Source organism: Limanda limanda, chromosome 15 (genome assembly GCF_963576545.1).
Source record: "Limanda limanda chromosome 15, fLimLim1.1, whole genome shotgun sequence".
In the NCBI taxonomy this organism is placed as follows: domain Eukaryota; kingdom Metazoa; phylum Chordata; class Actinopteri; order Pleuronectiformes; family Pleuronectidae; genus Limanda; species Limanda limanda.
The window spans coordinates 20417272-20430167 of NC_083650.1; the positions used below are offsets into that span (position 1 = coordinate 20417272).

The 12896-nt window shown below is 41.2% G+C and overlaps 1 protein-coding gene across 3 annotated transcripts in view; it reads left to right on the forward strand.

Moving 5' to 3' along the window:
• Window positions 1-3319: 3319 nt before the first annotated feature.
• The window catches only part of ttc7a (tetratricopeptide repeat domain 7A), a 52785-nt gene continuing 43208 nt past the window's right edge, over window positions 3320-12896 (forward strand). The window contains exons 1-4 of one of the 3 annotated variants that reach the window (XM_061087310.1): window positions 3320-3376; window positions 4166-4358; window positions 8992-9155; window positions 9475-9643. In XM_061087310.1, coding sequence (XP_060943293.1) covers window positions 3320-3376; window positions 4166-4358; window positions 8992-9155; window positions 9475-9643 — 583 coding nt within the window. The other 2 variants (XM_061087308.1, XM_061087309.1) reach the window with 2 other exon arrangements.

Consider the following 12896-nt stretch of genomic DNA (forward strand, 5'->3'; position numbering starts at 1 on the left):
AGAGGAAACAGTCGAAGCGAGAGGGTTCACTGCGCCAACTGTTGTGTTTACTTCAAAACCAGCCGCACTTCCTTTGTTTGTCTGGAGTCTGGACACTTCAGACAAAAGTGTTTTGAGAAGAATGGCGCTTTTTTTTTTTTTAACAATATATTTATTGAGTTTTACATATAAGAAACATACATTCAAACTTTTTGAACATCCCCAACCCACAATCAAACACTCAGGGTAAAGAAAAAGAGGCAGAAATTAAATAACTTAAATAAGATTAAATAAAATAATAAAAAAAATACATATATAAGAAGTAAATAAAGACATAATAATACAAATACAAATAAATCAATTCCAAGAATGACACTTTTCCCATGTATATGCTCTTGTTACATGCTCCCGTAGAAGCCACGAGTGTGTATAATATCGAGTGCATTTTTAAGGAAAACGGGTTTTATTCGCGATATCTGGGAGAAGTACTACACTACCCACAATCCCCCTGAACTGGAGTTTTTCGCCTCTACAGAATCTCTTTAAAAATAATATTTAATATTAGTTATTTATGAGTGCTATAATGAATAAGTAGCCAACTTTGCCTTTCATTTTCTCAAGAATTCTACAGTAAAACCTTCTGAGACATGACACACTGACAGTGGGGGTCACCCATAGAGGATCATCATGAACAAGAGTGAGGTGAAATATACCGTCACCTATCAAGAAATAAAAAAGAATATAGATAAATTATTAGCAAGCTGTCAGTGCCATAATGTAAAAGTACCCAACTTTGCCTTTATGTTTGTCAAAAATCTTACAGTAAAATCTTTTGACAGTTGGCGTCACCATGAAAATGAATAAGGTAAAATGTCTGTCACCTATCAAAGACTTTTTTTTAAATATTTATTATGTGCAAGTTGTGAGTGACATTATACAAAAGTATTTAAATTTGCCTTTCATTTGTTTTATATTATCATACAGTAAAACTTACTGAGACCTAACGTACATGGTGTCTCTCTCTCTCTCTCTCCCTCTCTCTCCCCCTCTCTCTCTGCTGTGGTCCTTGTGAGTGATGTGTTGCAGGTGTGAGTGGATGATTGACTGTGAGTGTGAAGGTTTGTTTCCAGGGAGCTGATTGGTTCCAGCCTCCATGCTTGCAGGTGAAGAGGACGGCTCCCCCCAGCTCCTGCGGTCTCTCCTCTTGCACTGACAGCCAGATTGTACCTTGTTAAAAGTGTTAAGAGATGTTGCTTGATGTACCGGCACAGTTTGGTAGGATTGGGTAGCATTTTTGTTTGACCCCTGTTTTCAGATTAGGAGTTAAGTTAGTAACTTGTCTTTATTTCTTTCATTTGATTAGGGAAGTTTAGGTGGTTCGCCTTGAGGTTGTTTTTGTTTGTTGTTTTGCTGTTGGGCCACCCTGAAGCAAAACCTGGAGAAGGGACCTCTTGTTTTGAGCCCGATGCTCATAGACCCTCCACCTCCATGCAGATAAAAACTCCTCGATAGGATTAGGATGATAGAAACACAGCTATTGAAAACAGAGACCTGATAATCGGCTAATATTTCAGTATTTAAACACTTACAATTAAGTCTGCAAGCGGCATTGAAGAGCTCTGGCACCTTTGTGCACGTGGTGGGATGCTGCAGATCCAAAGTGACGGAGTCGTTGGATTCTTCAGAAAAAAGAGCAGCATGTGATGACAAATGATTGGTCCATTCAAATAAGATATAGATCCTGTCTCTAGTGTCATTGACATTGTCATTGCACTTCTCCTCAATATGACATCATTATCTGACTTCATGGTGACGCCAAAATGACAAACTTCCTGAAATATAATGCTAAGATGTATCTATCTACATGACAAGGGAATCCAGCATCTGGAAGACTGCTTTGATAAAGGACGTCTCATGTCTTTTGAAGAACTGAAGAGGAAGTATGACTTGTCCAGTAGAACTTTCTTTTGTTACATCCAGTTAAGAGCTTTTTTGAGAACTATCCTGGGCCCTGAAATGATTCTACCTGTGTTAACTAATGTGGAAAAAATGCTTCATCAGGGAAATGTGTGCAAATTTATTTCTAAAATGTACTCCATGTTGCTGAATGAGTGCCCAAAACCAGGATTACACAGATCCAGGATGAGATGGGAATCAGACTTGAATATAGCAATTGATTGAACAACTCTGGTCAGACTTGTGCCAGAACAGTCTCTCAGCAACGGTTAATGCCCGGTTCAGACTTGTGCATAATAATTTTCTTCATCAACTGTACCTCACCCCACAGAAGTTACATAAATCCAAACCTGAATTGTGAGAAATGTGTTTCAGATGTGGTATAGAGGTTGGCTCCTTCCTACACTGTACCTGGCTTTGCACAAAGGTGAGGTCCTTTTGGTATGACTTTTGTAATGCCTTAACTATGAACACAGGAGTTACCTTTCCATTGGATCCTGAGCTATGTTTACTGGGAAACTACTGGGAAATTAAATTTGCAGAAATTGCTTTAAGTGTGGCCAGGAAATGTATAGCAACGACTTGGAAGTCTGATTCCCCGACTCTCATAGACCGATGGTCTGTGGAAATGGACAGTTGTATTCCTCTTGAAAAGATTACATATAGTCTCAGAAAGATATATAAGTTATTTATGAAAATCTGGCAGCCTTAAACCAACGGTACCATAGGACTGTAACTATTTGGAGCTGTGAATTACATTATGTACCGTGTCATTGCGGTATTTTTCTGTGATGTGTCATCCTATGCACCAACTTTTTTCTTTTTTTTCTCTTTGGGTGGGGGGAATTATTTACTTAATTTATTTAATTAGTTTTATTTCCTCATGTGTATTTTTTTTATTTTGTTATGTAGTTTTCTGTAATGTTTAATGTAGAGTGCTCTGTATGCTCTGCATGTTCTCTTGCATTGTGAAAATATTTGGAAAAATAAAATATTCCAAAAAAAATGTCGTATTATAGGGAATAAATACGCTTTAGACTGTCTCTTTGGAATAAGAGTAAGTGTACTGAATATTTATAAAATATATCAAATTAGTTTGGCCCCCTGAAACAATCTAGGTTTACTCAAATGGCCCCCTCAGGAAAAATATTTACCCGCCCCTGCTCTCTCTACAGGCACTTTTGGCGCTTTCGAGGGAACAAAGTATGTTGTTTTATGACCGTTTCTATCTTGACCGAGAGAAACCCTCTTTGAGCAGCCGGTCATTACGTCAGCAGGGGGCGGGAGGCACGCAGCCGCTCAGCTGTCAGATCGGCAGGAGCGCACGGCAGGAGGAAGAGGAGGAGGAGGAAGAGGAGGAGAAGCGTGGATCAGTGTCAAACAAATGTCAAGTTTCCAGAAAGAAAATGATGCTCCTAAATCCCTGTTCAGGAGGCTGGAGGTTATATTTGATGTCATAAAGTAGCTGATAGAGACCCACTCCCTACCTGTACTGTGGCCCATAGGACAGTAGTGTCCACCGTTCAGCACATCCTTGTGAAATCTTCATTTCCCCCCTCAGTAAATCTCGTTAGTGTGACCCGAAAACAAAATATATTGTGATCGTCTATTTGTCTAAGTGCAACCTTGTGCCTGACTTACTTCCATGACAGATGTGATAGGTTGTCACTGAGCCAGGAGGTCGGCCGGTGTCCTGCTGCTGGAGCCAGATCAGGGAGCAAGCCAAGCGATTACAAATGAACGGGTTTTTATTCCCACTGAGCTCATCTATGAACTGAACGTGTTTTTTAAAAGAAGAAGAAGAAGAAGCAAATACGGCTGGGGGGAGCAGTGCTACTACTTAAGCTCCACCTGATCCAGTTAAAGTGTTAGGGCAGGAGATTAGGGGGACGCGCTTCCTTCAATATAGAGGAACCCATTACTGACGGGAGCCTCATGCGTAAAGTGTGCGTAAAGTGTGCGTAAAAGTGCGTAAAAAGTGAGCATTAAAAAGTGCAGTGAGCAAATATTCCACATGAAATGGTATAAAACTTAGACTTGCGATAGATATCAACTCGCTCCTGTGTTAACATGACATCCTAACATTAAAAAATTAAAAAACAGGTCCATTTGTCTCACTGTTTACCTTTGCTAGTCATGTCCTCCTGTGGCTTTATCGTAACCCACACTCCACCCTCCATCCCTGCGCACTCTCACTCACAGATTACACATTTATTTCCCCCGGGTGTAGTGTGCTGTTACTCCCATCGTATCCGGGGACTACAGTCACCACCACCGGGACAGAGCGACCACGATGGCGTCCCGGGTCTCCTTCACCCAGGTCCGGCTGGAAGTGGAGCTGGAGCGCTGCCGGGCCGAGTGCCAGTGGGACAAGATGCCGGCGATCATCGACCAGATGCAGGCTGCGCGGTTCCACGAGGACGGTGAGCGAGTGTTTTTTTTTTTTTTTTTTTTACACATAGAGGATTTGAGTCCAAAGGTGACGCTCCCTGATTTTGTGTTCGCTTCTTTGCTTCATGTGCACGCTGCAAAATGAATTATGGATTACAAAAAGTCCCGGGGAGTCCAGGTTGGAAAGCTGGTGTGTCGCGTAACAAGTACATGATCAGGTGTAAAGTTGTTCTCTCATTTGTTTCAGGAAGTTGCCTCCACAGAATGTGTAGCTTAGTTTAAAAAAAAAAACCACAACTGATACTAGAAATGCTTTGGAATAAGTTGCACTGAGAAGGATGAGGATTCACTGTCAACTGATGATTTCAAGACCCAGACGTGAATATATTCTGTTCAGAAAGGTTTGATATTTTCCTGCACAGGGAGTTGACAGGAGGCTCCACAAGCTAGACTTTGGACCTACAGCTACATAGAGTATAGTACTGTGCTTACAAGTGTCCTCAGTATGTGTCCCACTTCATAAGAACAGTAGTAGTAATAATAATAATATAATACATTGATATGTCTACAGCCCATTAGACAATCTGACTCATAGGGTGTGACAGGTGTCTTGGAAAAAAATGTAGAATCCTTAGAAAGAGCCACATGAGAGGGATCCTTCTTTCAAGATGGACAGAAGTGCAACAGAAGCACATATTAGCACATCGACTTATAACAATATTTAATACATTCGTGAGAAAAGGCAGTGTTTAACATCAATGGAGAGGTGTATCAATGATTAAAGTAGTTATACAGAATTAAAGGTCTGACAGAGATGAAGGGAGCTGAAAGGATAACAATGTATGGTATCGCCAGTACTAGTATATGTGGGCAAGTATATTGTATATCTTGGTAATGTAGTTGTAATCATGACCGACGATCCATGATGTGGCCGCAGCTGCGATCCTGGATCTGCAACAATAAGGCACAAGTTGATTACTTTGTCGCGGTGTGCGTCAGAGCAGGTTCACAGAGAGGTTGCCGTTTGTCTCCGAGAGTAAAATGTCACTGGTTGGAAGTTTCCAGTACACACAGAGTGTATACATGATCAAAGGTGTATGGGCCTCCACTTTGTTTACCCTCATGCAGGACACAGACAACCAGTGAACTGCTCACTCTTCAGCCTTGAAGTCCTCCACACTGAGAATTGAACACACACTTCCTCATTCTGTGCCTCACAACACATAAGTCACTAATGCATGTGCCTCCACCCCTCACCTGAACAAAGTAAATACAGTTTCAGGTGAGGTGACCGCAAATCAGAAGGGCGTGTATGAGGAGGAAATAACAACACAAATAAATCGCACAAATCGTTGTGACCTTCTCCCACAGAAGAACTAGAGTTAAATGAACCATATATCTCCCACAAATTCAGCATGTGTTTCTAAACCTCTGCCTCCATGTTCCAGTAACGGGTTCATATGTATTTAGAGCTGGAGCTTTGACCTCAGTCCCAACTTTCAGCAGAAGTCAGGGCAGAAACTTGTCTCTGGGCTTTTGTTGCGAAGACAAACTGTAACATCAAAGTTATATGAGTATCCTCTGACCTGTGCCACAGGCTCAAACAATGCAAAAATGTACCAGGGTCTTATTAGTACAAACACCTGTAGATCTGTGTCACCCTGTGGCTATACACAAGTGACTCATCTCTAATTTGAAGTGCTCTACTTTCTCTCTCCCTTTTTCCCAAAGCTTCCTCCATCCCCATTCTCTCACACTCCATTTAGAAATCTCAAAATGTCTCCCTTTTCCATTTTTGCGTCACATTTCCTCCTGCAGTTGCACTGCTTTAAATAAAGCTGTGGAACTCAACACTAGAGAACTAAAGTGTCTAAATATGAAGTTAACTGTCACTGTGGGCTTCACAACGATATTACACTGCTCAAACTCACCTGAAGTGTCGACATTTTTCAGGTTCAAAATTCGACCAGAATCCTGCGTGTGTTATGTTTAGCAGCATATTGAAGAAGGGAGGTCAACGCAGCAGATATTTAAAGGAACACGGCGTAACTTTTACTGAGCTACAGCTACACGTGTTGTTTGATTCTGTCGGGCTCCATGTCAGAGCGATTAAATGGTTTTAATTTAGAGAAAAAACTGATTTTTGAGGATAAACAAAGCCACAGCTCTGAATGCTCAGTGCTCACAGTGGATATTACCCTTGATCCCCAGCTTCCTGAACCAGAAGAGCTGCTGCTGAAGCATATTTGAATGTTGAATTTGAATATCAGAGATAAACAGATTTTAAATGACTTCCATGTCTCTTTATCTGATCTACTGTTCATCATTACTTTGAACTTACTGGACCTGATTCTGTCATTGAAGTTGTGATCACAGTCAGTTACACACTTCTCACAGGAGATCGTACACACTCACCAAAGTTACATAGAGCAAGAACAGACGTTCAGGGTGAGGAGTGGGAAGGAAAGCGGCTCCATTCTATTCCAAGTGAACCATCCAACTAAATTTGAAGTTGCTATTTTAAGGTAAACGAGTTCTGTACCAAACAAAAAGATAATGAAGGCTAGCTCAATATAAGTAGTCTATAACGTATTTAGGCAGTCATTATTGTGACCTGGAGGCCGTCACAGTGCACGCTTCACATCTGCTGGTCTGACCTTGTCAGTGTTTATAAAGCATGGAGCGTAAGTTGATCTGGAGGAACTTCATGACATGTAAAGCAATGAGGAAGTAAACTTCCACCGTGCTGTAAACCACTAAAACACCACCTCTGTGTTCTCAGCTTCCGTGTTGTATTAAGTAAAGGATAAAGATGGGTAATGGAGGGATCCATATATATAATAAGAACAGTAAAAGTTTGATATGAATCAGCCTCAGAGAGGATTGTTATAACAGAATGAAGTTGTACACCAATATTCCACAAGGCCACAGAGAGAAATGGAAGGTAAGGCCAGGCGGGTCGTGACCTCTGTGGTTATCCTGGGTCTGTGTGGGTTTTGGCGTCCAAGGGGAATTATGTCTGACAAATGGAACACAAGGTACCTTGTAGACTGATTCTAGTATATTTTAGACGTAATAGGCCTAATGTGCCCTGTGGAGTTTTCTTCAAAAACTAACAACGTTTGTTAACATTCAGCGTCACTTAAACACACAGTGTGTGTCCTTGAGGCTGAGCAAACATGTTGAATACATTTGTTTCCTTATTAAACATTTGCCAAGTTGTAACGTTCGTCTTTTAGAGTATTCTAAAGCTACTGCATTTACCTCCAAGTTTACCAGCAGTCTGCTTGCCTTTGTTTCCTCTTTGCTACACTTCTTTGTGCTTTAGCTCCACAGCTTTAAACACATGGGAAGTATGTAAAGGACTTAATTTGTTTTCTCTCTTTAGTGAAAACTCTCCATGGGGCTTGTCAGTATAAATATCACACTTTTTCAACTAGAATGTCACTCAGCAGTGTGAGCACTTCGCCAAGGCCCAGCTGACTTCCTAAATTAAAACAATACTAATAGCCAAGGTCACGTTATACTTCTTCGCTACATGTTGGTGGTAGTTATAGGTTACTAGTCCTAATAATTAAAGCGACAGACAAAATACTACAGCCCTACCCCTCACATTTAAATCCACTCCATTTTTATTTGGGTCCACACACAATTGCACACACTCATCAATACCAACACCATAAATGTGTCTAAGATCAGTAAAGTATTCTATGAGAAATCAAGAAAATGTGGCCCACACCACATCCTTCCACCAGATTATGTTGTTAATCCAGTAGTTGTTGTCTAATCCTGCTAACTAACTAACTAACAGACAAACAAACAAACAAACAAACAAATGCCCACTCTCGAACAGAAACTACAGATCACAGCCACTTTAACTTCAGCACACACGCACAGGCAAGCACACCTACCCACCCACCCAAACACACACACACACACACACACACACACACACACACACCCAAAGTAAATAGGACAAACTATCCAAAGTCTGCACTGCAACTTTTAAAAAATCTAATAAATAGCTTCTCCTTGTGTTTTTTCTCCTGCTCTTTATCCCTAAACCTCCCACTGAGAGCTTTCACCTTGACTCTGCTGATAAAACCAACTGGCAAATATGTCATGTATATCAGAGCGTAAACAGTGCACTGGCGTCAGAACACACATACACACACACACACACACACACACACACACACACACACACACACACACACACACACACACACACACACACACACACACACACACACTTTGAAAAGTTCAACAGGAAGGCTTTAATCAGGTGTGTGTACTGAGTTCTAGCCCTGGACACAGAGTGATTGTCAGCTACAATCAAGGCAGAACAGGATTTGTTTATCACATGAATAAACGGTGATATCTTGATTCAGAGTAGGTGTATGTGCAGTTTCTATCATGTGATAACAAAGTTAAAGCTATTTGAGGAAAGTATGAGGGAAATGGAAACTGCAGCTTCTAAATAGACTTGACGACTGTGGCTTATATATATTTGAACTTTTCTCCCGGAGCCAGTGGGAAATGTTGTTTTTAGTGGCCTGTGTGTGGTTTGTTTTGGCTACAGAAACAAATGACCTGTGACCCTGATCTCAGACCTGCTCCGGCTAAAACTCAGTTCACGTTTAACTTTTCAAATCCCGCCCCCAGATGATTATGGGACCCTGATGATGGCTGAGGCGCTGCTGGAGGAGTGTCTGCAGGAAAACATGGACCTATTGCGGCGCGCCACACCTTTGTTGGACAAGACCCAGTCCAGACTGTTCAGGGCCAAAGGACACCTCAACACCATCCTGAGCCGAGGCCGTCTCACAGTCAGTCTGATCTGTGATGTGTATCTGCTCCCTGCCTTTGTGACTTGTAGTCCGTCCCTGCTTGTCGTGCATACCTGCTCACTATCTTGTCCACCCATCTGCCTGTCTGCGTTTGTGTGTTTGCGTGTCAGTCCTCTGCTTGTGCCATCATCATCTAACTCTTACACCCTCTCTGCCTCCATAAAGCTCATTCTCCTCACATGACCCTAATAAAGGTGCATTAGGGTACAGCACACTGGAAGCTTTACTATGTACACAAATCTCGATCTTGTTCTTTCCCCCAGTTATTACCGACCATTCATCCCCTCTTGTCCTCCAGCCTAGGTACCTGAATGAGGCTTTGCTGCTGATGGCCAAAGTGCACTATGTGCAGGGCCGTTACCGGGACGCCCAGGGCATGTGTGCCAGGGTGGGACTGGAGGAGCTGACACAGGACGACCAGCCAACCTATCACCTTCGCCTGCTGGCTGAGGCATTTGTTATCAAAGGTACCTGAGGTCTCTCTAAAATTAAAGAGCAAATGGCAACAGCAACATTATATATACACACTGGGAAATGGTCAAATCTGGAAACGTCACTAAAGAGAAATTATACAGGGCAACAAAGCTCCGCAAAAACATATGGAAGGTTCAGGTCGACAGAATCATTATTTGAAACCTAAAACCTACCTACTGTATGTGCTATAGTTTAAATGATCATAGACCTCAAAGACCATTCACCTTTCTACTGTTAAAGAGCACTCTCATGGTGTCAGAATAATCAATATATAAAAAAATAACATATGATAATTAATTACCAACTGGGAAAAATGTAATCTGCATGTCATCATCACTTATAAATCAATTAACATAATTTACAATCAGCTTTAAATGCTGGTTTTTGATGCGAAATTGACAAATAAAGTATTGTCACAAATAGCAAATCCATCTCTCGCAAGCACCTAACACCAGACTTTTTAAACATTATTTATGCCTGTGATACGTTAGACTTTTTCTTTGTTATTTTGTTGATATAATAATATCACCTTATAACAACACCTTGACACCTCCTTAGGTGACAAGGTGTTGTTTAAACGTCATAAAAATACATAAATACGATTCATCAATTCAACTGTCTGAATATACTGAAAAAAGAGCTGTAGGTATTTTCAGTTTTCTGACACAAGCAGGACCCAAGTTCTATTAAAACTGAAACTGTCCTTTTAGAAAGTGGCAAATGATTTGAGTAAACTTCCTCATGCCTCAGACATTATACTTGTGACAAACAAATTGAGCTGCCATTGATATTTACAGTAATATAAAATCAATTAAAAACTATCACATATGGGCAAGAAATAAATTGTATTTAAAATACCTTTTTATTGTACATGTATTGTTAAATGGAGGACAGACAGTAAAATATAATACTGTACTTTAACCATAGTTATCTTTACAAAAGTCACAGATAACACACACACACACACACACACACACACACACACACATACTCACACACACTAATGCCAGGGATGTAAAGGGGCGAATCCAGCAAAAGCAGAAGGCTGCAGGCTTATTGTAGCAAAGTGTGTCAATCAATTACACGATTAAACACATCTGTTCCTATAAGCACACACACACACACACACACACACACACACACACACACACACACACACACACACACCCATAAATATACAAATGTGATGTAATCCGCAGCCCTGCCAATGGTTCCACACTGTTAGCAGTTAGTAAAGTTCATATCAGCTCACACCTCCAGCAGAGAATCAGAGAATGCAGCTAGCAAACATCTCAAGATGAAGGAAATCATTCATCACACTTCTTAGACCTCAAGGATATACATGGTGCATTTTTGGTGAGAATCATAATTCATATTTGAATTTGTGTTACAAATTAGACAACAATAATTACAGAAGGGTTATGCACCACTGCATCAGAGGTATTCAAGCAAACACTCTTTAGACATGGGATTCAATGTCATACTTTCATTTAGAGAAACCTGTGCAGTGGTCTTACTCCACTCAACTTGTGTGTAATGCTAAAGATAACACTATTTACAACTTAAGTGATAAAACATACCCGCAGTATGTCAGCTGGAGCCTTGTGTTAGCTGCTATCAGGATTTGAGACTCAGTCAGCGCTGCACAGTTTAATAAACAGAAGCATCACTCTCGACCTGCAAGTTCCTCTGAAAAACACCACAGGCAAGACTGAGCAGCTCTACACGTAAATATCCTTGATGATCCTGTTCCTTATCCCTTCTGCTGGGAGATATCACCTCTTTAAAACCACCACGTCCCTGTGTGGTGTGTGGAAGTGGAGGGGTGGCCACATGAAATCCAGTCAGTGATGGATGTAACACAGCTGGAGAACATCAGCTGAATGGGGCAGATAGTTCTGTCTATTCAAGATTTAACCTCAGCGTGTTAATGAAAGTTTGACATATTGGCCCTGTACAGTTCTGAGGGACAAAGACGACCTTTGTGTTTTCTCACGGTGCAGATACAAGTCTCATATTAGATACAATCAGAGGGAAGAAACTAGGCAAAACCTTTATATATACAGTCTATGGGCGAAACCCTTCTGGGAACAGAGAGTCCCTTTCCTGGAGATTTTGGTATTTCCGTCCATCTTGACACATTGAATCCCAACGTGATGAAAGTGAAAAGTCACAGAACATTGCACAGCCCGTTTTCCTTGGAGCACTGGACAATCTTGTTACACTCATCATTATCATCGTGCCATAACACTCCCCGTTTCCTGTTAATCGGACATGACGTCAGGCCCATGAAACTGAAGACGATTTCATTATAATAACTGTCAGACCTTGATTTCCTTTTGATTGTTTTGAAACCCACTAAATGATATTTACACTGGATAGTTTGAGCCTCTGCGGCCACGTGAGGAGACGGATCAGCTCCTGTGGGGCTGGCGTAGCCCCTTCCCATGATTTATTTGTGTACGTAGTGTATATTGCTGTGGGAACGAAGTTACAGTAGATGTGAATATTTGGATGATGATGTCTTGTCTCTCGGCAGCTGCCCTGTTTATTCGATTAGGCCTGGAGTCTGGCCTGAGGCTGCTGTCCGTCACAGGCCTCGGTCTAGAAAAGTTCCTGCTCTGGCGTTTATTTGGACCATTAAGTCCACTAACGGGCATCGGAGCAGGCATCTGGACACCACTGCCCTGTACACTGCTTCCTCTGTATTCATGCATCTACAGTGCAAAGATAGTCAAACATGTCTCATAAATTTAGACATCCAGAAACAAATCCAGCTTCTGTTGGAGGGCAATCGGTGCTCTGATGAAAGAATATTATTTCAGGGTTTTAAGTCTAGCAGCTATATGCACAGGCACATGCTCACAATGCTAATGTGCTGATGTTTGGCAGATACACTGTTGCAGCCATACATGTCTGTTGTGTGGGTTTAGTAATGGACCTCCAGTCCCAGGGTTATGTTGTTGCTTTGGCTATTTTTAGCTGCTTCTTTGTTTATGCTTTTTGGTTTATCTATGCACTTTGGCTAGGAGGCGAGGAACTGACCATTCTGCGATTGAAAATAAAAAAAAATTGAAATGCACCTCAGTACCTACAAAACTAATACTCCAATTTATTTGTATTTATACTACATTTAAGGTTGCATTGAGTCAAATATAAATACAAGCAGGAGCAAATGACACACCCAAACTCAGAAAACAGAACAACATAAAGGAATCGATGGCAAAAATGAAGTCATGGCAAAAC